A 26,433-nucleotide genomic window follows, 5' to 3' on the forward strand; every position below is an offset into this window, starting at 1 on the left:
TACGGTTGCAATAAGAATAGATACGGATGCCGGTTTGCATACTTTGCTGACATTGAAGTTTGTTGGAATACAGGTTGTGTTAAAATAAATGAAACAGAATATCAGGTGTCCAGATTTTGGCATGGATTTATGTAAAGCTTTGGCAAATGGATTTTGAATTTAAAACTGGTTCTCTCAAGACAAATTAATTTTAATTTGATGTTTAATTTTTAAAAGTTCATTGACATCTAGTATTAGAAAGCAGTCTTCTGACAAATAAGTTAAATTTTAATTAAAAATCTGTAGTGTGAAAAGGTGTTTGACATCATTAATCATTAGGAAAATGCAAATCAAAAGCACAATGAGATATTACCTCACACCTGTTAGAATGTTTATCATCTAAAAGACAAGATAACAAGTGTTGGCAAGGATGTGCAGAAAAGAGAACCCTCATGCACAGTTGGTGGGTATGTAGATTGGTGCGGCCACTATGGAAAACTGTATGGAGGTTCCCCAAGAAATTAAAAATAGAACTACCATATGATACAGCAATCCCACTTTTGGATATATAGCTAAAGTTTGTGAAATCACTGTCCCAAAAAGATACCCGTACCCTATAATGTTCATTACAGCATTTTTACAATAGCTGAAGTATGGAAACAACCTAAGTGTATTTCAATGGTTAAATGGATAAAGAAGACGTGATATACATATATAAATATACTATTCAGCCATGCAAAAGGAGGTCATTTTCGATGACATGACGGACCTTGAGAGCATTATGCTAAGTGAAGTAAGTCAGACCAGAAAAGACAAATACTGTATGATCTCACCTATATGTGGAATCTAAAAAAGAGAAACACAAAGAAACGAAGAGTAGAATGGTGATTACCAGGGGTTGACAGCGGGTAGAGGAAATGTGGAGATGTTGGTCAAAGAGTGCAAGCTTCGGGTTATAAGATGAGTAAGTTCTGGGGATGTAACCGTAGTAATGAGAGTTAATAATACCGTACTGTGTACTTGAAAGTTGCTAAGAGAGCAAATCTTAAATGTTCTTAACAGAGAAAATAAATAGTAATCATGTGATGTGATGCAAGTGTTAGCTAATGCTATGATGGTAATCATTTTGCAATATATAAGTGTATCAGATCAACACTTGTACACCTTAAACTTCCACAATGTTGTGTGTCAATTCCACCATTAAAGCTGGGTTGCGGGGAAGTTGCCCACAAAATCAGCCAAAAGGCCTACATATCAGACACAAAAGTCTCTCCAAGAGTGGGTGGGGGTGGGAAGGCTGTGTAGTAAACACAGAACAACTGAGAGCCGCAAAGCTTTGTTGTGTTATGTGATCAACATACCCACATGTTCTTCTTATCCCTTAGGGTTCTCTTCACTAATGAGTTAAATGCCAAATATTACTATGTAAACAAAAGCACTTTTACCTTCATGATTATCCAAAGTGATCAAATAAAAGAATAAGGACTAAGAACCTGAAAAAAAAAAAAAAAGGAGCATAAACTGTGGGTAAAGACAACACAGAAAAGCCTAAAGGCCTTGTCAATTTCATGGATATGAATACAACACAAATGATATGAATAGACAATAGTTCTTTCCAGTTTATGACGCTTTTAAGACATTACTTGGAAGAATGACGCCAGTCTGAATACAGCTTTTATAATCCTCATTTTAAATAGCACCATCAATATTTAATAACATTTAACAGGAGATCTGGTATTTGCTAGGATTAGGAGATTTTATATTTGATGGGATCAGCTGCATAGAACAAAGGTTCATCTCGGGGAAAATGCATTCAAATTTACAAAAGATACATGTTTAAATCAGAAGTTCTCACAGTGCGCTCCGGGGACCATGCTAGTGGTCTGTGCGCCTTCTCAAAGGAATCTCAGGTGTGCTGGTACTTGTTGTTTTCAGGCAAGAATCAATAGTTGATTTACAAGATATGATAAAAATCATATTAATTTATTGGTGTTTTGTCAAAGGCAGGCTTTGTTTTGTTACTGTTGCTGTAATTTTTGTAATATAAGTGCTGGCTTCTTTTCCCTAACCTCAAGCCAAATCAGAGCAGGTGACATAATTGATGTGGGCTCAGGGAATATCTAACACCACTGAGTGAATTATTAGCTGACAAACTGGAAAAAATTAATCATGTTGTGGTATAATGCAAAAATAATCTCAATTCTTCGCTCCCCTGTCTCCCACCTCGCAACCCCTGTGTCCATATCCTTATCCACACCCTCCCACTCTGACTCTGGAATTGAATTTGTGACCTATTTTGGTTAATATGATGTTAGCAAATGAGCTCCAAGCAGAGGCTGAAAAAGTGCTTGGACTGGTGGGTATGCCCTAACTCGCCTGCTGGAGATGAGAAACGCGCAGAGCCAAACCAAGTCATCCCAGCCATTCCAACTGAGGCCAGTCTAGAATGGCCATCAGTCAGCTTGCCCCCAGACGTGTGAGCAAGCCAAGATTAGCAGAGCTACCTGCCCAGATCAGCTGAGCCTAAATGTGTCTTGTCGTTTTGTTATACTGAGATTTTGTTGGTAGTTGGGCAGCATTATTACAGAAATAGATAACTGATACACATGTCCTCCATTGTCAATTCCCTGGAATCTAAGAGCATCTGCCTGGAAGCTTGAGGAGTAATCTTTGTTTCCAGTGGGGACTGTCAGAAGAACCAAGGTCTTGTTATTTATGAAAACTTTCTTGTGGTTTGATATCATAGGAATATCTGTTATGGGAAGGAAATAAAATCTATCAAATGATAGGAGACACAAATGAGTAAAAAAAAATTAGAATGGGGGAACCTATTATTTCGATGATCACAATTTCTTATCACTGTTTTGCTTCCATATAGCATTTTTAGCAAAACTGTTTTTTGATACTTTTCAGGTTATTACATATTTATTTCTATCGCATTTCAAGATACCAGAATCAACAATGTTTATTCTATATGAATTTTTCTGAAGTCTCATAATCTCAAAGTACCTTAAAAAGAAGAAAATGGGAAAACATTTTTTACTCAATTGTTCTTTTAAAGAATGAAGGAGCAGAAGTTTTTTATCACTGCAGTTAGGTTCAGTTTAGTGAAAACAATTTTGGTGCATTCAACGTGACAGGTACTATACTGGACGCTGGGAGGGAGCTCAGACATTGACATATAGCCTCTGCCCTTCAGCATCTTAAAGATCTGTGAGGGAGACAGATGTGAAAACAGGTCATTGCAGTGTAATGTGGTAAGTGATACCACAACGATCTGCACAAGAGTTTATGGAAGCTCAGAGAAGGGTACCTGGCTTGGCCTGGAGGTTTGTGGCTGGGAGGGGCTGATGACTGAGCTGAGAGTTGGAGCGCTAATTAAGGCAAGGAAATTAGGAAGGATGTTTTAGGGCAGGGGAACCAGAATGAACACAGGCCTCAAAGTGTTCAGCCAAGTAGCATGATGTGCTGTGTTTAGTAGTCACTGGAGAGTGAATAATAAAATGGAAAATGGGAAGAAATGAGGTTGGGGAACCAGGGGCTAGCCTAGGAGGGCTCATACCCATCATAAAATACTTGGACAGTGATCTGAAGCCATTAAACCAGGAGCGACGTGGTCAAATTTCTGTTTCCCAAGACCTCTGTGAGAACGGGATGGGCTAAAGGGCACAGAATTAGTTGAAAAGCCAATGCGGTACTCCAGGAGAGGGAGCGTAAAGGCCTGAATTAGGCCAGTGATAGGCACTACAGAGAACAGGGGCCACACTTTGGTGGCATTAGCAGGGAAAGTTAATAAGACTAGTGACCGATTTAGATGGGGGCAGGAGGTGGTAACAACGAGGAAACTAGGAGGATGTCGTGGATCCTCTGGGGCTCCACCCAGATCCCTGATTTGGGGCGATGCAGAAAGATCTGCTGCCGACTGCTCAGAGCTGCTCCTTCGCGGGGCATTCCCTCAGCTTCAGGAAACCGCCTCACACCGTCTTTCAGGGGTGGCCTGTGACCGGTGACTGGTGAGGAGGGCACAGAAAGGCCCAGCCCTCGTCTCAGTGTGAGAGAACTCTGACGGGCCGTCCTAGCCTCAGAGCCTCCGGCAGGATCTGCTGAGACCTCAGTTATAACCACCCGTGGGACAGCTGCTCCCTCTGCCTGATCCTGCCTTTCCACTTCCTTGCAAGTGTCTTACAAGCATCTCCCAAGAGTGCTCCCCAGACAACCTTCTGCACACAATTCTCCAGCTCAGGGCCTCTTGCTAAGGCATTTAGTCTCAGACAGATGACCATCAGGGCTTTGACTCGGGCAATGATGCCACTGGCTAAAAGCTTAGCTACAGAAGGAAATGCAGGTTTGGGAGGTGTAGGCAGACAGAAAAAGAGTCCAATTTGAGCTACCTGTGGGATATCTAGATACATATGAGGAAGTCAGTGTAGGCATCTGAAGTTCAAGGGAAATAAAGATTTAGGAATCAATAGAAAGATGATAGTTAAAACCAAGAGCGTGGATGTGAATATGTCAGGAGGGGTGACAGAGAAAGAACAGTGGGCCAGGACAAGACACTGGGAACATCAAGATTTAGGGAGTGAACAGAGCAGGAGGATGTCATGAAAGAGTTTGAGAAGGAAGGATCAGAATGATGTGAGAACAAGGAGGTGAATATACTGACAGCTAAGGGAGTTGAGATGATCAAGAAGAGAGCAGATGAACGCAGAGGCTTCTTTGCCACCAAACTCCTTTCCAAACTATCATTCTCTTTTCTAATGCAAATCTAATCATGTCACTCTTCTGCGGAAACTTTTCGGCTGGGACCCTCTCTCTTACCCCTGCCCTTTCTTTGCCTCACTCCTCCCTCCATAAGGATAGTCAGGGAGACATCACACCCACAGCTCAGCTTGGTGAATCAAGGCCTAGTAGAGGCGGGAAGAGCTTCCAAGACAGGCCTGCAGGTAGTGCTAAGAGAGCTCTCTAAAACAGAGCCAGAAGGCCATCGGGGAAGTGTGACTTATGCTGGTCTCCAGCCTGGTTGGAACCTGACCTTGGACCTCTCACTGTCTAAAGCGGGCATCTAGAACATCTGCCCAACTTTCCAGAAATTTGAGATACTTATTGGACCCTTATCCCAGAATAACTGGTTACAGCTTATCCCTTAAGGACAAATATTCCCTTTCTTGCCTCAGAGTCAATTATAATTCTTGAAAAATCCTGTGGCTTTTGCCTTATAAGCCCTTAACTCTTTCTCTTTCCCACAACAGCCTTTCTTGTTTTTACCCAAATATGTCTGCCAAATTACAATTTTTAGGACTCCTAACAAAGCTCTTTTCCTTTGTAGCCTCAATATCAATTATTGTTTCAACACAGTCAATTCCGTACCTGTGAGTGAATCAAGGCAAACAGGGTAACAGAAATGGTTAATAATGAGGCATTATTTTCTTTGGTTCAAATTTTCTTTAATGTTATTGTTGCATTTGTTTTCTATAGCAATTATTTCATATCAACTGGTGCTAGAATTAGCCCTTTCCTTTACTCATCTCTCTTTTTTAAAGTCATCTTTTTGTTTAATTGAAGCATTTGTTTAACTAAAGTATACAAATCCTGAGTGTACAGCTTGGTGGATTCTCATAAAGCAAACACACTCAAGTGACCACCACCCAGAGTGGGAACTAGAACATCCCAGAACCACATCCCAGGACCCCTATCACACTTCCTCTCAATCATTCTCCATCCCCTCCCCTGGTAACCACTATTTCCACTTCTATCAACATATATTAAATTTTTTAACTTTCACGTTTTAAAATTCATTAATATTGATGCATTTATCAGTCAGTTGTTTGTTTTCATTGCTATATAGTATTCCATTGTGCTGAGAAGTGAGATCCCTGCCTCGATACAGGCTTAACTGATGGTACAGGTTGCCAAGACAACCCAGTGTCAATAAAACTGCTTCTATTCCCCAGGAATTTCTTACCAAAGAAGATACCTTTTCAGATCAATAAAGTACTTTACTGTTTGCATCAGGAAAATTTTGCAAACCAATTTCTACAAGCAGTTTTCCTATCTGGGTTAACGACTCACTTATTGGGATGATGTTTTGCTCTTCATAAAACTCATTTCCAGACCTTTGCTTTACTATGACCAGCAACTCTAAAATACTGTGTCATGAACTTAATCCAGTCCCAATTCCCTATCTTTTTTTTTTTTCTTAAATTTAGGGTTTTATTTTTTTGGAGAGGATAATCAAGTTTATTTATTCACTTTTAGAGACAGTACTGAGGATTGAACCCAAGACCCTGTGCATGCTAAGCATGACACTCTACCACTTGAGCTATACCCTCCCCTCAGTTCCCTGCCTTGAAAGACATGCCACAAATCTTGTGCATCCAGAATCCCAAACCCTAAAAATACTGTTCTCTAATTTCCCCATTTAGAGACACTACTAGGACTCTGGAAGCTATGCTTGACCTATAGGTTTTCTGGTGGTCTTTGGGAGGAGGTTGACAAGATGAACGTTTCATAATTCACTTACTATTCTTATGTTGATAGGCATTTGGGTGTTTCCAGTTTGAGACTACTATGAATAGTGCTGTTATGAACATTAGTGTATTTTGATGCATACTTCGGATTGGAATTGCTGAGTCGTCAGTGGGTGTTTGTTCAATTTTATTACGTTGTATAGTTTCCAAAGTGGTTGCACTAATTTATACCCTCACCAGCAGTGTATGAGAGTTTGAGTTGCCACACAGTCCCACCAATACTTAATATTGCCAGTCTTTTTAATATTAGTCATTTTAGTGGGTGTGTAGCGGTAGCTCATTGTGATTTAATTTGTATTTCCTTTATGATTATCCCCTTTTCAGATGCCAATTTTTAAACTTGAAAAAACAATGACAGACTCACAAGAAATTGAGACAATGCAGAGATCCCACATATCTGTTACCCTACTTCCTCCACCGATGATGACATCCTATATAACTCTAGTGTATTACCCTCTTTGCAAAAATATCTGTTCTTTTGCCTGTTTTTCTATTGGGTTTTCTAACTTATTCTTCCTGATTTGATTACCTTAGCAGTTAAAATAGTTTATATTTGCAAATTGTATAGAAACATATGACACTATGAGAACACACTGGTAGGGTCTTTTCCAGGGCCTTGGAGGCCTTAAGGTTTAAGCTGCATTAGTTTCAGGGTAAATCTGCCTTGTATTTAAATATTATTAAAGACCCCCCCTTCCCCCCCAAAAAAGAGTTAGCTGATTTAGAATTGGGCTTTGGAATAATCCTTCTTTCTCTCAAGTACCTGACAGAGGTCATTACATATGCTGGGGTTTCTTCTCAACTTTTCTAATAAGCTAAAGACGCTGAGCAGTCTCTGGGGTTCAGGGTGTGGCTCCGGATGCTGTGGTCTTAGTTATATGTACAACCACACACAGGCTGTGTGCAGAATTAACTGTGTTTATTATACTACACGGAGCAAAACGTAAGCACACTTAGGCATCAAAACTTAGAAGAATGGATGGCTATTTTATGTCCATGTTTACTTTACAGAACACCATCTGCTGAGCCATTCTGACAACATGCAGAGTGGCTAATCCACAGACCTTGAGCCCCGAACAGGAGCTGAAGCGTGTGCTTCTCATCGGAACCACATCAAATGTGTCTAAGTAGTTTTTTATCTAGGATTTGTTTTCTTTCGATTTTTTTTAGTTTAACCAAGCACTGGAGGAAGCATTTGACCTAATTATTTCATCTTCTACAGTTACACATGTATGTGTATATTAGTATTTTTACCCATCTATTTCATTGGAATAACAAACAGCTCCTATTTTTAACACACTGAGGTCCCCTTTCACATGGAAATCTCAAATCGTTTCATCAACTATTATTCACTAGTTTGCCTTTTCAACCTTAAATTTAACTAATGTTAATGCCTATTCTATGTCAGACACTGTTACCCAATGCTTGCACATTGCTGCCGGATCATCAGAGCTACCAGTTCCCAAGCACATAATGAAGTTACAGTTGAAACGAGTCTATTCTGGCCACTCCAGTGGGAGAGCCTTATTCACGTCTTTATTTATTTATATTTCACATTATTAATCTGCAGGGTACAGTTATAGATTTATATAGATTTTTGTATACAAAATGAGATTTTGTTGCCTGTATTTACATATCCCATCTAGAATTTAACTATTAAAATAATATTCTTGGAGGGGGTAGGTATAGCTCAGTGACAGAGTGAATGCTTAGCTTGCACAAGATCCTGGGTTCAATCCCCAGTACTTTTATTTAAAAGATTTTAAAAAATAAACCTAACTACGTCCTTCTCTAAAAAAATTTAATTAATTACTTTAATTAAATAAAAGTGAAATAATATTATTTTTTGGAAGGGTGGGGAGGCATACAGGTGATTAAATTAGGAACTGTTTTTGGCAAAAGTTGGCGGAGAAGAGAGAAATTTGTGGTTTGCCCTCCAATATCTGTATCTCAATAACATTTATATGCACACAAAGCCATTCATAGTGTTGTTTTTCTTAAAGAAGATTCAAACAATAAGGAACGAGAGCTAAAACCTAGGCTTACCTGTCGTACAAGCGTAGTCGCTGTTGTTCTCTGTGTGCTGTGAACATAGCAGTTGCATCTAAACGTCTTCTGATACCACATACTTATTTCCTTAAGCAGAGGTGTACAAAATACGGCCTTCGATCTGTAGACTCAACAACAAGAAAAATGAACTAGAGGTAGAGGCCCAGGCGCTTGTTAACTTCAAGGCCAGTACAGCCCTGAAAGGTTTGAGAGGCTGATCGTAGGTCATGTGTGAGTTCCTCTTTCTGAGGAAAAACAGTGTCTCAAACATTTCCTGGACATGGAAAATGCTTAGAAAATATTTGATGCTTTGAGTGCAAATACTGAACCTGGAGTGCTTTCAGTGCCCTGGGGGGAGACGTGGTGCCTAGATGGGGCCAGGAACGGAGGCTCTGCTGATGCGGGCGAGGTCTTCACGCCACTGCGTCCAGACAGGGCCAATTCAGGAGTGGTTGCAGCCAGGAGATGATGCTCACTTTTTCATTTGGAAAATGTTGAAGACTCATTTGAGATATAGAAATTGTGCTAACACGTGACCTTTTGGACTCCTCAGATACTGTGGACCCACGAAGCATTTTTGCCTCAATCCTTTCCTGCATCAGTCAGAAGTCAGATGATTCTTCTTTGGCACCAGAGGAAGAGGCTCAAGACACAGAGCCCTGCAGCCCACGCTTCCCAGGACACAAAAATGCAGAAGCACCTGGTACTGTTAATATCCACCACTATTCAGTAATACGCATATATTGTGTTCCTGGAGCTGTTCTAGTTGCTGCCAATCTCCCCTGCGCTCCTGGTGTGACTGAGAATTGCTGCATTAAAAAGAGACAGGTACTTCTTCATGTAGAATCCTGTGTTCATAAGTTGTACTGAAAAGCAGTTATTCTGAAATGTGGAAACAGCTTCTCCCCACAAGGGCTTTGCTGCCCAGGACAAAAGACAGTTTTGTTTTGTTTTTTTTCCAAGTCTATGCAAGTTTCTCTCATTTCTAGTCCCACATTCTTGACAGGAACTCTCACAACCCAAAGTCCGCATTGCCTTCAGTGGACAAATATAACCACAGCTATTGTCGAGCACTTATTATTTCATTTAAGCAGTAGAAGAAAACTATAGGAGGGAATGCATTTCCCATTTTGCAGACAAGGAAACTGAGGCCAGGAAAACTCAAGCATCTTGAGCAAGTTCACAAAGTTAAATGAAAAATAGGTCCAGGATTCCCTGCTTTGTCTGAACTCAAGTCTATGGAATTTCTACTATTGAAAAAAAAAAAATCTTGATGTAGAATTGACATAAATTCTGATAAGTAACTTCCTTGAACCTTGCCCCTCCAGGCCAAGCACCTCCAATCCATCTTTTTAAGACATATTTAGAGACACCTTCTCTAACCTGGTCACTGTCTTCTAGACCTGCTTGAGTTTGTCAAAGGTCTTACTGGCGCCAGAACAAAATGCAGTGCTCCAACTGTGTCTAAAGGGTGTAGGGAAGACTCCTGACCTCCCTTGGAAGGGACACGATGCTGAGAAACAGTAAAGGTCAGATTCAGAGCGCAGTGCTATGTGCGTGAGTGTCCCCAGTGCACGCAGCGCTTATACCTCCATCGCTGCAGCCAGCTATGATGTTAGCTCTTAGACCCTGGTCCTGTTCTTCCCATACAGGGTCTGCACTCAATACAGCTCTGCTGCCTTACTTAACACGGTGCTCACCAAGCAGGTCTTCCTGCACCCCCACTCCTGTGTGGTTCATCCAGGGGGATATGCTGGACATTTGAAGGCTCTGACTTGTATGGTGTCAGTCTGTTCTGGGCTCTGCTCATGCTGACGTCCTGCAGGAGAGAAGAGAAGAGAACAAGGCTGACAGCATTCACTCCATTCTCTTTCCAGCTCTGTCTTCTCTGATCTCTCATCATCCTCAGCTTTCTGACTTCAAGATGATGTTATTTACTACAACACACCACTCCTTTCGCTGTCCTTACTATGCTTGTTTCTTCAACAAACAGCGGAGGGGGAAGAATTAAATCTCTCTGTCGACAACATGGAAAGCATCATGAGTCTCACGGAGAAGGTGGGGATTCAGCAGAGGCGCTGTGTCCAGCACACACCCACGTTCCTGCCTCTTGCTCCACAAAGACCCAACCCGTACCTCTCCTCTTCCGTAGAACCTCTCCTGACTGTCCCCACCCTCACCCCCAGCAATTTCTCCCTCTCCTAGCTTGTGTGTAAGATGATACAAGACCCTTGAGGCCAGAGACCTTGGTCTAGAAAATTACACCCCTGCCGTATGCTCTCTCTGTTTGTTGGTGCTAACTTTATTGGAAGGCTGGGGTCTTCTGAATCATTACCCGCTGGGGTTTCACTGAGGCCATCCTGATGGTTGCCCTAACAACAAACCACCTCGGTCCTACTGGCAGAATGTATTTTAGTACAAACAGGTAATGTTTTTTCAGGCCGTGGATAAAGTTTGATAAGTGCTCATTTATAAACAAAGCGGTGGAAACTAAAAGGGAAGCTCAATCCCAGAGACAAGACTTTGGGACCTTATCGTGAGAGTAATTCTTTGGAGATTGGGCCACTATTATGGGATCCTGAGATCTCTGTAAAAACCAAACCAAACCAAACCAAACAAGATTTGCTTTGCTGGGTGTGGAAAAGCTTTAATATAATTAATAATGTGGATTGCTGCTTTTTCAGAAATAAACTGCACTCTTCTGTGAATTTTGGATTAAATATATGAACATATGGAGTCATTTTAAAGGTTCTATGCGTTAAGAGCAGTAAGAGAGAAGGGAAATCCACGCGGTCTGTGAGAGCAGGGGGTGGCTGTCACAGTGAGGGAGTCTGGCACTTGGTTTCCACACTTTCTGTACTGGCTCTGGGACCTGAGGCAGGTCCCTCTCTGTGGTTCTGTTTTCTCAACTCTAAAATGAAGGCATTACATTTCATGACATCCACTGTCATTGCCAACGGTAAAATCCTGTTGCTGAGCTCTTCTTCCAAGAGAGAAGGGACTTCATTTTCCCTTCTACATGTCTTTAATTTCAGCTGAACTCATGCCTGGAAATGGTGCAATAAAAAGATAGTCCTTTCTCTTTCTCTCTCTCTCATCCGTTTGTTACATACATAGAAAATGTCTGTTATCCACGCTTTCTGAGTTTAGAAAAGTGATTTTTACTATGCCTTTTCCTTACTGAATTTCTAAGAGTAGGACACCTGAAATTAAAATAAGCTTATTAAAGATAGATTGTCTCAAATTGTCCTTTTGTCTACTATTTTTTTTTAATCCCCTAGATGGCTTTTGATAAATAACCTTGGGAAATCATTAAAGAGATGAAACGCTCTCTCTCATTGTCCCAGGTTCTCTGTATGGAGGATGACAAAGTTTTATGAAAAGGGATGTTCAATGAACTCTGGGTACATGAATGGCTTTGAATTCATTTCCCTAGTTTCTGTCCTCTTTGAATGTATATTGTAAACAGTGGGGACACAAGAATTCTCATCAACATTATGAGCCAAAACAAATGATCAGGTTACACCTGTTTGGCTTACACTACCTTGGAAACCACTCGACTCCATTCTCCTCAGCTTAAAGCACTAGTTCCCTCCCAGGGAAACAATATAATCAACTCATGACTTTTTTAATCGCCTGAGCAACAGACTGGCTCTCTTCTTAATCTCCACGTCTGGGTCAAGAGGTAAGTTAAGCTTTCGTTCGCTTACGGTCGCATCTGTTTCTTTAACGGGGGAAGGCCATTTTTTGCTATTGGGGAGTCATTACCTCTTTCCAAGAAGCTTCTGTCAGAGAAGGTGTCCTAATTATTACAAACCTAGACATACTGCTGTGCAGTTTTGTGCCCCATCACAGGTGCCCTTTCTGGATGAGCTGCCGCTCTGAAAAGTTCTCCATTTGGAATGTGGGAGTGACGAGGGCTTTGGGAGGCCATGGCCAGGTCAGGAGCCTGGCCCGAGGACAGGGTGTGGGCTGATGTAAGTGAGGTGATGGGGGTACAGGTCAGGACCTTTCAGTGGCCCTTTCTGTGTGGCCTGAGGACAATCTTTGCACTGTGCCTAAGAGAGAATCCTCTGAAAACGCCACTCTTTATTCATACAGGAAACTGAAATACCAGGCCAGTGGTGTGTAGGTACACACGTCAGCCTGGGTGGGCACTGCTCTACTCAGCACTGCGCATCGACCTTCAGTACTGACCATCCATGTTTTCAATGTAAAATATAAAATTAGATCTAAAATAATTTTACATCTACAGGCTAATCCTTAGACTTCTGGCTTTTATGCAATTAAATGTATAAAAGGAAAACCAAACGTCACAAAACCAATAAATTAAATGAAAATTCAGTAAAGTTTAGTGGACAAAAGAGGTCACTTTGCTGAAATGAAATTGCTCCTCATTGAGAGAATGAGATTCTGACTGCAGAGCTCAGGTGATGGGCCCGCCTGCCACACCAGGGCTGGTCCAGGCTGCTTCTTCCAGCCTTGGTCTTCGGTCTGGCCACTCGCAGCCTAGTTCATGCTGCCCTCCCCGTGGCTTCACAGGGCTTTCTCTTGAGCACAACCCATGGTGTGTGGGCACTCGTAGGCCTAGCTGATTGAAGTTCTGCAACTTGGTTCCAAGGTGATTTTAAACATGATGTAAATATCAGAGGTCAACAACATTTTCTGCAAAAGGCCTGATAGAAAATATTTTAGGCTTTGAGAGCTGTTGTGTCTCTGTTACAACTACTTAACTCTGCCATTTTGGGGTGAAAGCAGCCATAGACAATAGTCAATGACTGGGCACGGCTGTGTCCCAAAAAACTTTATTTACAAAACATCTGGTGGACTGGATTTGGCCTGAAGGCTATGTAGTTTGCCAAACTCTGGTAAATACGAGCACTAAGTCTCAGGGCAGCCCTTGTCATCCAGCCTTGCTTTTATTTGTTTAAAGATCAGAAAAACACACACACAAACACACACACCAACTTCTCAAAGACTCCTGAGAATCTAACAACAGACCCTCAGAGGCCACAGATCCTGGTTTGAGAAATTCTCTGCTTTTGGGATTTCCCAAATAGGCTCTCTCTAAAAATGAAAGTGCCTTATATTCGAACAAGGGGTTAAAGACTTCACTAGTGTTAGCGGTGAAAAGAGAGAGAGAAAACTTTTCTTTAGGGGTTAAAGATAATTTGTGATGATTTGTGTGCAAGTAGGGCAGAGATCAGGCCCAGGGGCAGATGGACACCAGTCCTGCAGGACGGTCCTTCTGCGGGATTTTCTGCTGATTATTAGGAGTCATGGGCAAGCCGCTTCCCTCTCTGAGTTTCAATTTCTTCATCACCGCATTGAGGGTCATACCACACCCGGTGCCTATGGCAGAGGATGGGGTGAGGGTCTAGTGAGATGCTGTGAGATGTTTCTAAAGTGGTCCAGCGCTACCTGAGCACAGGTGCTGTTATCACTGAGACGTGAAAGGAGCTGGGGTGGAGACTAATGGCTTTTTCAGGGCTTGTCACTGGTGGTCTGTGGGGCATTGGAAATCCATTGTCCCATTAACACAAGTTTCAAAACAGCACTTCTTGGTAATTACAGAGCAGGTCTCCAGCTCCTGGCTTCTCAGACAGTGTTTGTGGCCATTTGGAGCACTCAGAGGGAACTTGTTTGCTGACGCCTGAACCACACAAGAAGTGAAGACCGCTATTCCTTAAAAAACTGAAAACAGACTTACCCTGTGACCCAGCAATCCCACTCCTGGGCACATACCCAGAGGAAACTCTAAATCAAAAATATACATGTCCCCAGTGTTCATGGCAGCGTTATTCACAATAGCCAAGACATGGAAGCAACCTAAATGTCCATCAAAAGATGACTGGATAAAGAAGCTGTGGTATATTTATACAATGGAACACTACCCAGCCATAAAAAATAATAAAATAATGCCATTTGCTGCAACATAGATAGACTTGGAGATTGTCATTCTAAGTGAAGAAAGCCAGAAAGAGAAAGAAAAATACCATATGATATCACTCATATGTGGAATCTAAAAAAAAAAGGTGGGGGGAGACAAATGAACTTACATACAAAACAAAAACAGACTCACAGACATAGAAAACAAACTTATAGTTAACAGGGTGGTAAAGGAGGGTGGGGAGGGATAAACTGGGAGTTCAGGATTTGCAGATACTAACTACTATACATAAAATAAACAACAAGGTCTTACCATACAGCACAGGGAACTATATTCAATACCTTGTAATGGCCTATAATGAAAAAGAATAGGAAAAGGAAAATATATATGTATATATATAAATGAATCACTATGCCATATACCAGAAATTAACACATTGTAAATCAACTATACTTCAATTTACCCAAAAAAAAGCCTCCTGTGTGGGGACAAGTTACTGGCGTGCCAATGGCGCATCCTGCAACAAGGAAAGGACAGGCACTCTGGTTCTCAGGCCCAAAGTTTCAAAGGCCAGATGTATTGTTAGTTCATCCCGAGTTGAGTCAGCGCTAAGGGACTCATCCACATTTACCAAGCCTGGGGGAGCCTGATTTATAAAGCACCTCTCCAGGGACTGGAACTCTTGTATCGAATCTCAAGAGAACTTCCTTGAACAGTTTAAGGAAACTCGGCAAGAAAATGATTACTCAGAAAGTTGCTTGATAATTTGGAGTAGTGAGAATCAAATGACTGCAACAGATGTTTGATCCAAGATGCAGAGAAGCTAGATGCATCAGCTGTCTTTGCACCTTCCAGATGGTTACTGGGACCCATTGTTTGAACCGAAGACCTGCAAACGTCTTCACCAGCTCTGGCACTAGCTTGCATGTTTGCCATAGGGGTTGTCCCAGAAAATCCAGGATCCTCGGTTGCAGAAGAGAGAGTGGTGTCCGCATGTTACAGCGTTCTCTCCATGCAGAGAGCTATGTAAACTCTGAGCAGGTCTATGCAGTTTCTGTTCACCTCTCTTTCACGCAGAGCTCTGAGTGAAATCTTTACTGAGAGGTTTGGACTGGAGGTAATCTGGGGAGTCACTGGCCTGTAATGTAGAGGCAAGAAAGATCAAAGAGAATTCACCACATGATTTTCCCACATGGTAACCCTCCAGACGTATATTGATTGGCTTGATTTGTAAATGTTGATTGTAGAAACAGCCTTCTTCAATTGTTATAAAAACATATGCACATGAAACAGTGGTGGCTCTCTGATTTCCCAGTGTTTCTGTATTAGGTTTATTTTTTTTTTCAGATTTAATTTTGTAGGCTCTTATTGTAAAAAATGTGGGCAATACAGGAAATCATTAAAAATCATTTAAGAACTTTTTTCACTGATACATATTATTATCAATATTATCGATATTTTGTTATGCTTCCTTGTATCCCTATTTCTACTCCCTATATAAATAGCTCTCTTTAAATGTTCAGCTTATAAGGGAAGCCCTATTGTTCCCTTATATTCCAAATAAACTTCCTTCTACCCACATTTTTGGGGACAATTTTTCAATGTGGTAAAATACATATAACATAAAATTTCCCATTTTAATAAGTTTTAAGTGTACAATTCATTGGCACTAACTGCATTATCAGTATTGTGCAACCATTGCCACTATCTAGTTCCAAAACTTTTTCAACCCCAGACAGAAATTCTGTAATCATTAAGCAATAAATCCCCATTCTCCCTTCCTTCTAGTCCCTGGTATCTCTATGAACTTGCCTGTTCTAAATACTTCATGTAAGTGGAATCACACAATATTTGTCCTTTTGTGTCTGATTTATTTCAATTACTGTAATGTCTTCAAGGCTCATTCTTGCTGTAGCCTATATCAGGACGACTTCATTCCTTTATAGGACTGAATACTATTCCATTGTATGTGTATACCACATTTTGTTTATCCTTTCCTCTGTTGATGTAACTTGGGTTGTTTCCCACTTGGTGGCTGTTGAGAATAACGCATATGCAATAATTGGCACACGATATTCTTTGTGTTTTTGAGTCCCTGTCTTCAACTTTTTTTCTATATCTCTAAAAGTGGAATTGCTGGGTTATATGGTAATTCTATGTTTAGTTTTTTGGGGAACTGTCAAACTGTTTTCTGCAGTGGCTGCACCATTTTACATTCCCACAAGTTTTGTATAAGGGTTCCAATTTCTCCACATCCTTGCAAACATCCTTGCCTTATCCACATCCTTGTCATGTCAATTATACTCATCCTAGTAAGTGTGAAATGGTATCTCACTGTAGTTTTGATTTGCATTTTCCTAATAACTAATCGATGTTGAGCATCTTTTCATGTGTGGATTGGCCTTCTGTATAGCTTCTTCAGAGAAATACCTATTCAAGTCTTTTGCCCATTTCTTAAATTGAGTTGTCTTTTGTTGCTGAGTTTTAGGAGTTCTTTACATATTCTGAGTATTAAACCCTTACCAGATATAGGACTTAAACATATTTTTCCTCATTTTGTAAGTTGTCTTTTCACTTTCCTGATAATGTCCTTTGATGAACAAAAGTTTTTAATTTTGATGAAGTCCAATTTATCTATTTTATTTTCCTTTTTTGCTCTTGCTTTTGGTGTCATGTCTAAGAATCCATTATCAAATCCAATAAAAGTTTACCCTATGTGTTCTTCCAAGAATTCTATGATTTTAGCTCTTATATTTAGGTCATCTATCTATTTTTAGTTAATTTTTAAAATGGTGTTGCGAAATGGATCCAGCATCATTCTTTTGCACGTGGAAATCTGCTTGTCCCAGCACTTTCTTCTCACTCCCACTTTTAATTTAGATCAAATGTTTAAGGAAAATTTGAGATTTCCGAAATTATTCCTGATACTGGGAATACTGAATATTTTACTTTCTGAAAATATTTGAGTTTTCCAAACTAAATTCCTGTGCAGGTAACTGCCACTTCTTAAGAGAAATGAGAAAGTCATAGGGTAACCTGAACATTAAATTGTTAAGAGGAAAGTCTTTAAAAATTGGGCTTATTCCTTGGTGATTTGAGAAAAGGGATCAATTAAAGACCCTTTTGATAAATAAGGAGACAATCTATATTATTAAGAGATGAAAATGTTGAGCTGATGAGCTGATGACTTCACTGCTTTCAAATGCTTCAAGGGATATTATTAGGAGATTCCAAGCTATTATCCACATTCACAGGAACAGAGCTAGAGGGGAAAAAAAAATATATATATATATATAAAAAATAATAATAATATATATATATATAATTTACCTTGCAATTGGAAAGACTTCACTTTAGCACCAAGAAAAGGTTTTTAATGACAAAATTGAAAATTATAATAATAATGTGTATTGAGCACATACCACGTGTCAATCTCTTTTGAGCTCCATGAAGTGGGTACTGCTATGGACTTGAACCCACAGAGTCCAACACTGTGCCCAGGCTCTTATTCACTGTGCTGAAGCACCTCTGTTACAAATGAACCAATGTTAGAACACTCCTCCCTTCTGAGAAAAGCCATTGCCTTTCCATTAGCAGAGAATTTCAAAATAAAATGGACATTTATCAGTCAAATGAAATTCACCGTCCTGACACACTTGATGGCCCCAGTCTTCTGATTCTATTCAAACATTAGTCACTTTCTCACTATTTTTCTTTTTGGAAAAACAGAAAGATAATCTCTTGCCCTTCTCCCTTCTCCAAAATGTCACACAGGGTGCTTTTAAATGTGTTGTAACATTACGTAAACACCCTCCTAAGTAATATGGACAAATGCCCAATGACACATGTCATGGGGACACATAATACCTTCTTTCCCTGTTTTTAATCTTTGGGGCTTTGTTTTAATAATTCATGGAGACTTAACCTTTCAGGTGGATTTGAGAATGCTTTTTATTTAATACAATTTTGTTTGTGTTCTGAAAACCAAGGACATTGAAGTATTTGTTCCCTGCTGAATAGGGCATTATATACGTGTGTCTTTGTTTTCTCTGAAAGCACCTCTTAACCTTCATACGTCTCCTCAGGGCTCTAGCATGTGGGCTTGTTACATATTGTTCCCTCTGTAAGAGACAATGTGATGTGCTCTGACAGGAATGCTGTTATAACAATATCCCAATTTTCTTAACCCCCTGGCTCCCCTCACATCATCATTTCCATGATACTCCTTTGGCTGAGTCTATGGAGAAAACAAGAAATAATTCATCTTTGTAATAGGAGCCAGGACTTGAAATGGCACAGTTTTCTCCTAAGAAATCACCAAGTATATTAGTGGCAGACGTGGCGCTCAGCCCACATCTTCTGATCATAGTAGAGAGTAAAGAACAGTGGTTTTCAACTGGAGAGATTTTGTTTCATCTCCCCAGTGTACTTTTGGAAACGTCTGGAGACATTTTCGGTTGTCACAAATGGGGTGGGAGGTGATGCTACTGACATCACCTGTCAACTGGTAGGGGCCAGGGACACTGCTAAACATCCTACAATGGACAGGACAGCTGCTGGAACAGAGCATTGTCCAGCCCAAAATGTCACTGGTGCCACTGTTGGGAAACTTTGTTTAAGAGTAATGGAAACTGGACTTGAACCCTGCCCTGCATTTTACTTTGTGACCTTGGGAAGTGGCTTCATTTTTCAGAGTCTGCTTTCTCATCTGAAAGAACAACACAACTGCCACCAAAAACGAACAAAAATAGCTGTTCAGAGGTGGACAAAGAAAACTAAGGTGACACAGTAATCTGGATCAGAATTACAGAACGAGCAGTAGAGTAGTGGGAAAGTCAAGGCTGAAAGAGTTTCGAAAACACAAGGGCAGGCGGCAGTGTCAAATGGCACTGAACAATTAAATGAGACGTGGTGTCCAGAAGGCTTGGTAGCTGAGAGAGTGCTAACTTTAGCATGAAAAGTTAAGTGCAGCGCTGAGAAGAAAAACTAGACTCAGTGAGATGATAGATGAATAATAGTTGAGGAAATGGAAATAGAGGATAAAGATAGAGGCTGTCAGAAAGACAAGCTGTGAAGATCTCCCCCACTAAGAACAGACAACACGTAAGCACATTTATATGCTTAGAGGAAGGGGACAGTGGATGTGAAGATACAGTACAGAAGAGGGAAAATGGGTAGACCAAGAACGGGATGTAGGGCTGGAACGATTGTTTTAAGGCGAGAAGAGACCATCCTCTCCCTCCAAACTGGGTAAAGAAAGTAAGTGGGGCATGGAAGTCAGCAGACCGGGAGGGATGAAAGCGCATGAGTTCGAGGAAGTTCATAGCGGAGAGCCTCACTTTTCACTATCAAATTGTAGGCCAGCTGCTGGTACGAGATACAGGACATAAGAGGAGGGAGGGGCAGGGAGTAACCTTTAAGGACTGGGGAGGGGCAATGACAATTTAGAGAAAGTTGAGTAGAGACCACAGCTTCAGTATGTGGAATCTAACAAATAATACAAATGAATTTATTTACAAAACAGAAACAGACTCACAGACATAGAAAACAAACTTATGGTTACCAAAGGGGAAAGGGAGGGAGGGATATATTAGGAGTATAAGATGAACAGATACTACTATTTATAAAATGGATAAGCAATAAGGATTTACTGTATAGCACAGGAAACTAAGCAGTGTCTTGTAATAACCTATAATAGAAAATAATCTGAAAAAATATAACTGAATCACTTTGCTGTACACCTGAAATTAACACAATATTGTAAATCAACTATACTTCAGAAACAATAATAAAGCATAAAAAAGAAGAAGCTGGCATGGGAGGGATATCCCAAGGTACCAAAGTCACCTTGGGATTCATACCTAATTCTTTCTGGATCAGACACAGAGCCCCAACCATTCTTAGAGAGAAGAAACAGATTAGAAGGATTTATTTGAAAATGGGACAGCATGTTTGGGATGACCGACCAAACTCCAAATTAAACCGAGCATGGAATCATTCATGTCCCAGGGGCCAGTGGTGTCATCTGCTTGTATGAAAGTGAGATTATCCTATGGAATTCTTAGAAAGCCCTCAACATCCAGGGTTGTAACAATGCAGGAGTTCAAGTTGATCTTCCATAATGCCATCATCTACAAGTGAGACAGTGGAAATGATCAGTGGAATAGGAGTAAAGGAATCATGATGAAACTGCTTTCTTTTGCAGCATCTTGCCTTCTTTCGAACCTGAGTCATGAGCTGGATGTTCCTCAGAGACCTCCTAAGTGGGGTAAATAAATACTCCACAGGGATCGGACGGATTTGGCTGGCTGTTGTGTTCATCTCCCGTTTGCTGGTCTACATGGTGGCAGCAGAACACGTGTGGAAAGATGAACAGAAAGAATTTGAGTGCAACATTAGACAGCCCGGCTGTGAAAACGTGTGCTTCGACTACTTCTTCCCCATCTCCCAGGTCAGACTTTGGGCCTTACAACTGATCATGGTCTCCACGCCTTCGCTGCTGGTGGTTCTACATGTGGCCTATCGCAAGGGGAGAGAGAAAAGGCACCGAAAGAAACTCTATGTCAGCCCTGGCACCATGGATGGGGGCCTGTGGTACACTTATCTCATCAGCCTCATTGTTAAGACTAGTTTCGAAATTGGCTTCCTGGTTTTATTTTACAAGCTGTATGATGGCTTCAGGGTTCCCTACCTGGTGAAGTGTGATTTGAAGCCGTGCCCCAACACGGTGGACTGCTTCATCTCCAAACCCACGGAGAAGACAGTGTTCATCCTCTTCTTGGTCGTCACCTCATGCCTGTGCATTGTGTTGAATGTCACTGAACTGAGCTTTTTGATTCTCAAATGTTTTCTTAAGTGCTGTCTCCAAAAATACTACAAAAGACTTAAGTCCCCAGTGTGTGAGTGCCACAACCTCAGACATGTTAAATGTGGTGAGATGGGGGCCCCTCCCCTACTCCAGAAGCACCATTCAGACTCAGCCATGAGCGCACCCCAGGGGGCTGAAACTAAGCTGCCCTGTGACACCCAAGAGGGTTAAACAAAGGAAACCTGCCTCCTTCTTAAGCAAGACCTAGGACTCTGGAAAACAAAAGATGTCAGCCTTAATGTCACTAGGGGGGAATTTCTTAAATTTTCAACATGTGCTCAGTTGTACATTCTAGACAGAGGTCTCATTGTTTGGTTATAGGGTTTATGTGGATACATGGGTCGTGTCTGGATAGTTAATTGCGAGTTAGTCTGAAGAAACCGAACTAACAGCATTCTTCTAAGTGCTTAGATGTGTCAATTGGAAAATATAAAAAGTGACACTTCTGACAAATGTGTGGCCTGTAAGCAAGAATGGAGGTGCTGGCAATCTTTCCAAAGTGGCAGCCAAGGCTCCACTCACTCAGCCCGACTCTGTCTTTGCAGAGAAAGACTACGGTGAGGGCAGGAGAGCAGCCAACCAGGGCACACAGAAGTACATTCAGTGAGAAGGCCCAGCTTGGGGAAGGGACCACAGAGCCCAGGACCCTTTGCAGCCTAGGTGTCCCTGGATATAAGTGGGATGCAATCCAACGTTTAGTGGTCTCCAAGTGAAATACCAATATTATTGGGAGATACCCACTTAAGCCTAAACTAGCCGACATCTGAAAGGGTCACTCCAGAGTCACGAGGGAAGGCAGGACCCACAGAAGGAAGCACATTGATAGGGAGGGAGCAGGAGCGGGGAAGGACCCAGAAAAAGAATATGCCCACCTGATAATGACTGAACACTTATCTTTAACCATAGAACATTGACATACTTTGTAAATTTCCGTGTCACTGGACTTTTTAATAAGCAGGAATTCATAATGTACTATTTGTCATAGTTTGACTACAATTTACTAGTATATCTCCCTCTAGAATAGATAATAAGATGTGTACTGTGCTGTCATATTGGTGCAAAAAAATGTTTAAAAAGATGTTTATTATCACTTGATTTGAAGACTGTGGCTTTCTTTTACTTTCCTACTGAAAAAAAAAAAAAAAACCACAGGTACATTCTCCTTGGATTTAATTCTCTAACATATGCACACTTCTTCAGGATGAAAATGAAGTGGTTCTGAGGTATTATTTGGCTGTCATTGATACCGTGTTACTTGGGTGCACTGGGCATGATTATTCTGTGAAATAAAACTTGTTCTGACAGTTTTAGAATAGGATTTGCAACCCTGCTTGGTAAAGATAGCTCTGAAATCATTCTTCCCCACTGGGATTTTTTTAAACGAGAAGTCAGCACATAAAAATGTAATTTTAACTAAAACCAATTATGTCATGTCTTTCGTGGTCTGCCCTCTTTAACCTAAAATGTCTCATTTCAGTTCCTGCATAATGAAGGTGATTTGTGTCATGACACAGCCCACAGGGGTCATAATCTGTCTTAGCAACTGTGTCCCAGACAGCAGAGAGGACGTGAACTTTGTGGTTTTCCCCTTCCTCCGGTTACACTGCAGATCACTGCGGGACTCACGCACTACGTCCACTGCTCTGCACCATGTGACGTGAAAAAGCCAGCCTTCACAAACACAGATAACCAGTGAAGACTTACAGGAATATGTTTTGTTTTTTTTCCTACAGTAATAGGTGGTTAAAGAGGTTTAAGATTTTGAAGGCCCTGATCATGGCACGGAATCTAGAAAACAGGGTTTTAGTGCCCAGAACTGGAATGGATTCCAGGGAATTTTTCAGACTGAGGATGAATTTCCTGCCAAAATATTTCTAGGGACCTCAGCCTCTTCACATCAGTTAGGACTGCAAGCTCTGCTCAAGCTAAACAGATTGGTTAGATATCTACATCCTTGCGTGGAGGGGAGACTGAAAGGTAATGGGAGCCAGGGCCATGCACGGAGTTGTTTAGATAGGAAGGGGAATAATTTGGGACATAGGTCTAGGAAAAGCAGAATTAAAAATCACCGTTGGTCTTCCTGAAACCACGTTCTCCCCGTACCAGGCTTCCCAGATCACTGAACAAATGTCTTCCTAATTTCATTCAAGCCATTCCTGACTCAGTTATTTTGACTCCCTTGCACTGTCCCTCCAGATCTTACTGGTTACAGACTTTGTCCCTGGCCACAGGGTTTCTTCTGATTGGAGCTGGAGGGAAATTTTTTTCAGGTACCTAGACAAAGAATACCGAGGCCAGCAAGTGGTTATGGTTCCAATCTTCCCAAGGAAACTGAGCCAGTTTTCTTCAGACAGACAGACTGCAACAACTAGAGGGGAGCGGGAAAGGCAAAGACCTGAGGACGTTTGCACTCTTCACCCCTGCTGTCTCTGACGATGGCTCCACCCCTAGTTTCTGGAGTTAAGTTACATGGAAGATTAATTCCTCATTTTTGTTTAAGCTGGTTTAAATCGGGTTTCTGGGTTTTGCAACTGAAAGAGTCCTAATAAAATCATGTTCTTCATACATTTTCCCCCGTAGAATAGAAAAAAAGAGGTAGGACTCCTCTTTTGTATCAGCCTTTCCTTTTCAGGCTTCAAGCATCCTAACTTTTACACATGTGTACGTACAGAATGTTTGTGTAAATAGGAGGAAAGACGTGGAGGGAGGTCAACTCTGGTTACAATAAGAGAGGGAGAGAGAAAATTTTCTTTATAAACCTTTTTCATTGTTTCACATATACTTTAGTTTTTAAATTTTTAATAAAGAAAATAAAGCAATAAAACCCCCAAAGTGCCCTGTGTCTTTTTCTAGCTCACATCCCCCAGCACATGCATGTAACATGCATGCATATTTCCTTAAATACTGATGCCAAATTATTCCTAGTTTACATTTCATTTTGTTTGTACAGTTAATGTGGCACAGAGCACAAAAGAGAGGGTACTTCACAGATCTGTGGACTGGTGAGGAAGGGAAGTGGGGGTGGGGCAGGTGGAGGCAAAAATGTCAGTGTTCAGTTGAATTTTGATGATAAAAACCCCAGGGGGGTGTTCTGGGAGAGACCTGCCAACAGCTCTTTAATATACAATTGGGTCTTTTCTCACAAAGCAAATCTTCCTTCAGCTGCAAAAGACATTGGTGACCGTGGGGAGTTGTGAGACCTGTCTGTTTCCATTGTGCCAGAGAGTCTGATAAACAACTTTCCTAGTCTGAGAAGATGAAGATGATCTTTTAAAATTCTGTTCTGTTCTGTTCCATATATTCTGTTTGAAAGTAAAGGGAAGTGAGTTCTGGATGTTACCCAGATGAGACAACATTCCCATCTACGTACGAGTGAAGTTATCAGATCCTTCCCCAGATGTGGAGATTTTTCTATTAACAAAAAATGTTGTTCAGACAAAAATAATAAACGTAATTTGTTACCTTATTATCTTCATTATTTTTTTCAGACATTAATGCCTCCTGTTAGAGTAGAGATGGACAGAATGGCTGTGGTATAGGATTGGGGATGGATCTATTTGTCTGTGCAGAGTAACAGGCAGCTGAGGAAGTAGATTCCAGATTCCTATCTTGTGGGAAAAGGTCACTGTTAAAACTCTGCAGTAGACTGGGGCCAGAGGAGACAAATATTAAGCAATACAATGTCCACAGTCTTGCTATAAAAATGTCATTAACTAGATTGATGATCATCAATTCCCTGAAAGAAGTATCAATCACTAGGTTAGCCAATGCCTTCATTTAACAAGCATTTACCTCAAAGCAGAGTGAGTGCAGTAACTTAAGGCTTGACCTTCTGTGGAAGATTAGCAAACCTGATAAACCAATCTTCTTAGAGAAGATTGCCCCTAATCGCATTAATTTGATGATGACATTAAAACTACTGCCTGGCCAAGGTCAAGAATCTTGTCTTACTCACCTCTTCACATTCTTGCAGCCCCACAGCTTGGGTCCCTGGTACCGAAGAGCAGTGTTTCTGGGGAAAAATATCTTTGTGTTCCTCTCACCTCTTCCATCTACCCAATATTTATTCCTCCCTACATGAAAGTTCTGACTTTTGTTGGGGGTGGCAATGCGCCCAGCTTTTAAAAAAGTACATTTCCAAGTCTCCTTTGCATGTAGAGGTAGCAGTGTGAAAACTCTGTCAAAACAACAAGATGTTTTGACTGATGCTTTGGGGAGAATTCAAAAGTGGGGCTGACCTAGCTTGCGTGCTTCTAGGTCAAGGCTTGTTGTTATGTGAGAGACAACTTAACTTCTACCTGATGCAAGTCATTGACTCTCTTTTATTTATAGACAAAAACAGTTCCTAGTGATTCGGATGAAGACACAGAAGGCATGCTTATATCTACTGAAGACAAAAGACATTTCAGGATATTGAATGGCAAAAGTGAAGCATGAGTTCAATAGAATTTTGTTCAGACCAAGTCAGGTGATACGGAACAAGTAATCATTCTGTATCAAGATTTAAATTTTAATATAAGACCAGGATTGATATTAGTTCATGACATAAAGTCCTTGGACTTTTAGCTGTCCATCACCTGAACATGAGCAAAGTGTAGTATGAGACTAATGTAAAAAAGTTTATTGAATCCTGTGTCACTAGCAGTTTGTGTCCAGACTATATGGGATGACTTTCCCAAAGCTTGGAAGACAAATAGCTTATGAGCCAAGATTTCAGAAACAGGACCAATGGGTGAACATCAAAGGGATAAAGATTTTTGCCTCATATAGAAATGTTCTATTAATTTGAACTGCCTCACAATTACATGATTGCCTGATAAAGCAGTGAGATGCCTAACACTGAAAGAGATGATCAAGAATATTGCTGGACTAGCACAGGGAACTCTATTCAATACCTTGTAGTAACCTATAATGACAAAGAATATGAAAAGGAATATATGTATGTGCATGTATGACTGAAACATTATGCTGTACTCCAGAAATTGACACAACATTGTAAACTGACTGTACTTCAGTGAAAAAAAAATATGTATGCAAAAAAAGGAGACTTTGTATTGGCTATATCACTATATAAACCTGATACCACAGAAAGGTCTCTGATTAATAGAGAATCACCTTAA

General features: G+C 40.9%; 1 protein-coding gene across 1 annotated transcript; it reads left to right on the forward strand.

Moving 5' to 3' along the window:
* Positions 1 to 11,991: 11,991 nt before the first annotated feature.
* Positions 11,992 to 22,463, forward strand: GJB7 (gap junction protein beta 7). Its single transcript, XM_010987728.3, has 2 exons — positions 11,992 to 12,240; positions 20,651 to 22,463. Exon 2 carries the CDS (start codon positions 20,678 to 20,680, stop codon positions 21,482 to 21,484), a length of 807 nt encoding a protein of 268 aa, XP_010986030.1. The 5' UTR covers positions 11,992 to 12,240; positions 20,651 to 20,677; the 3' UTR covers positions 21,485 to 22,463.
* The last annotated feature ends 3,970 nt before the right edge of the window (positions 22,464 to 26,433 follow it).

Source organism: Camelus dromedarius, chromosome 6 (assembly GCF_036321535.1).
Source record: "Camelus dromedarius isolate mCamDro1 chromosome 6, mCamDro1.pat, whole genome shotgun sequence".
Taxonomy (NCBI): Eukaryota; Metazoa; Chordata; class Mammalia; order Artiodactyla; family Camelidae; genus Camelus; species Camelus dromedarius.

What these genes read in the sequence shown, in the direction of transcription:
- GJB7 (XM_010987728.3), top strand. Translation starts at nt 20,678, where the DNA reads ATGAGCTGGATGTTCCTCAGAGACCTCCTAAGTGGGGTAAATAAATAC.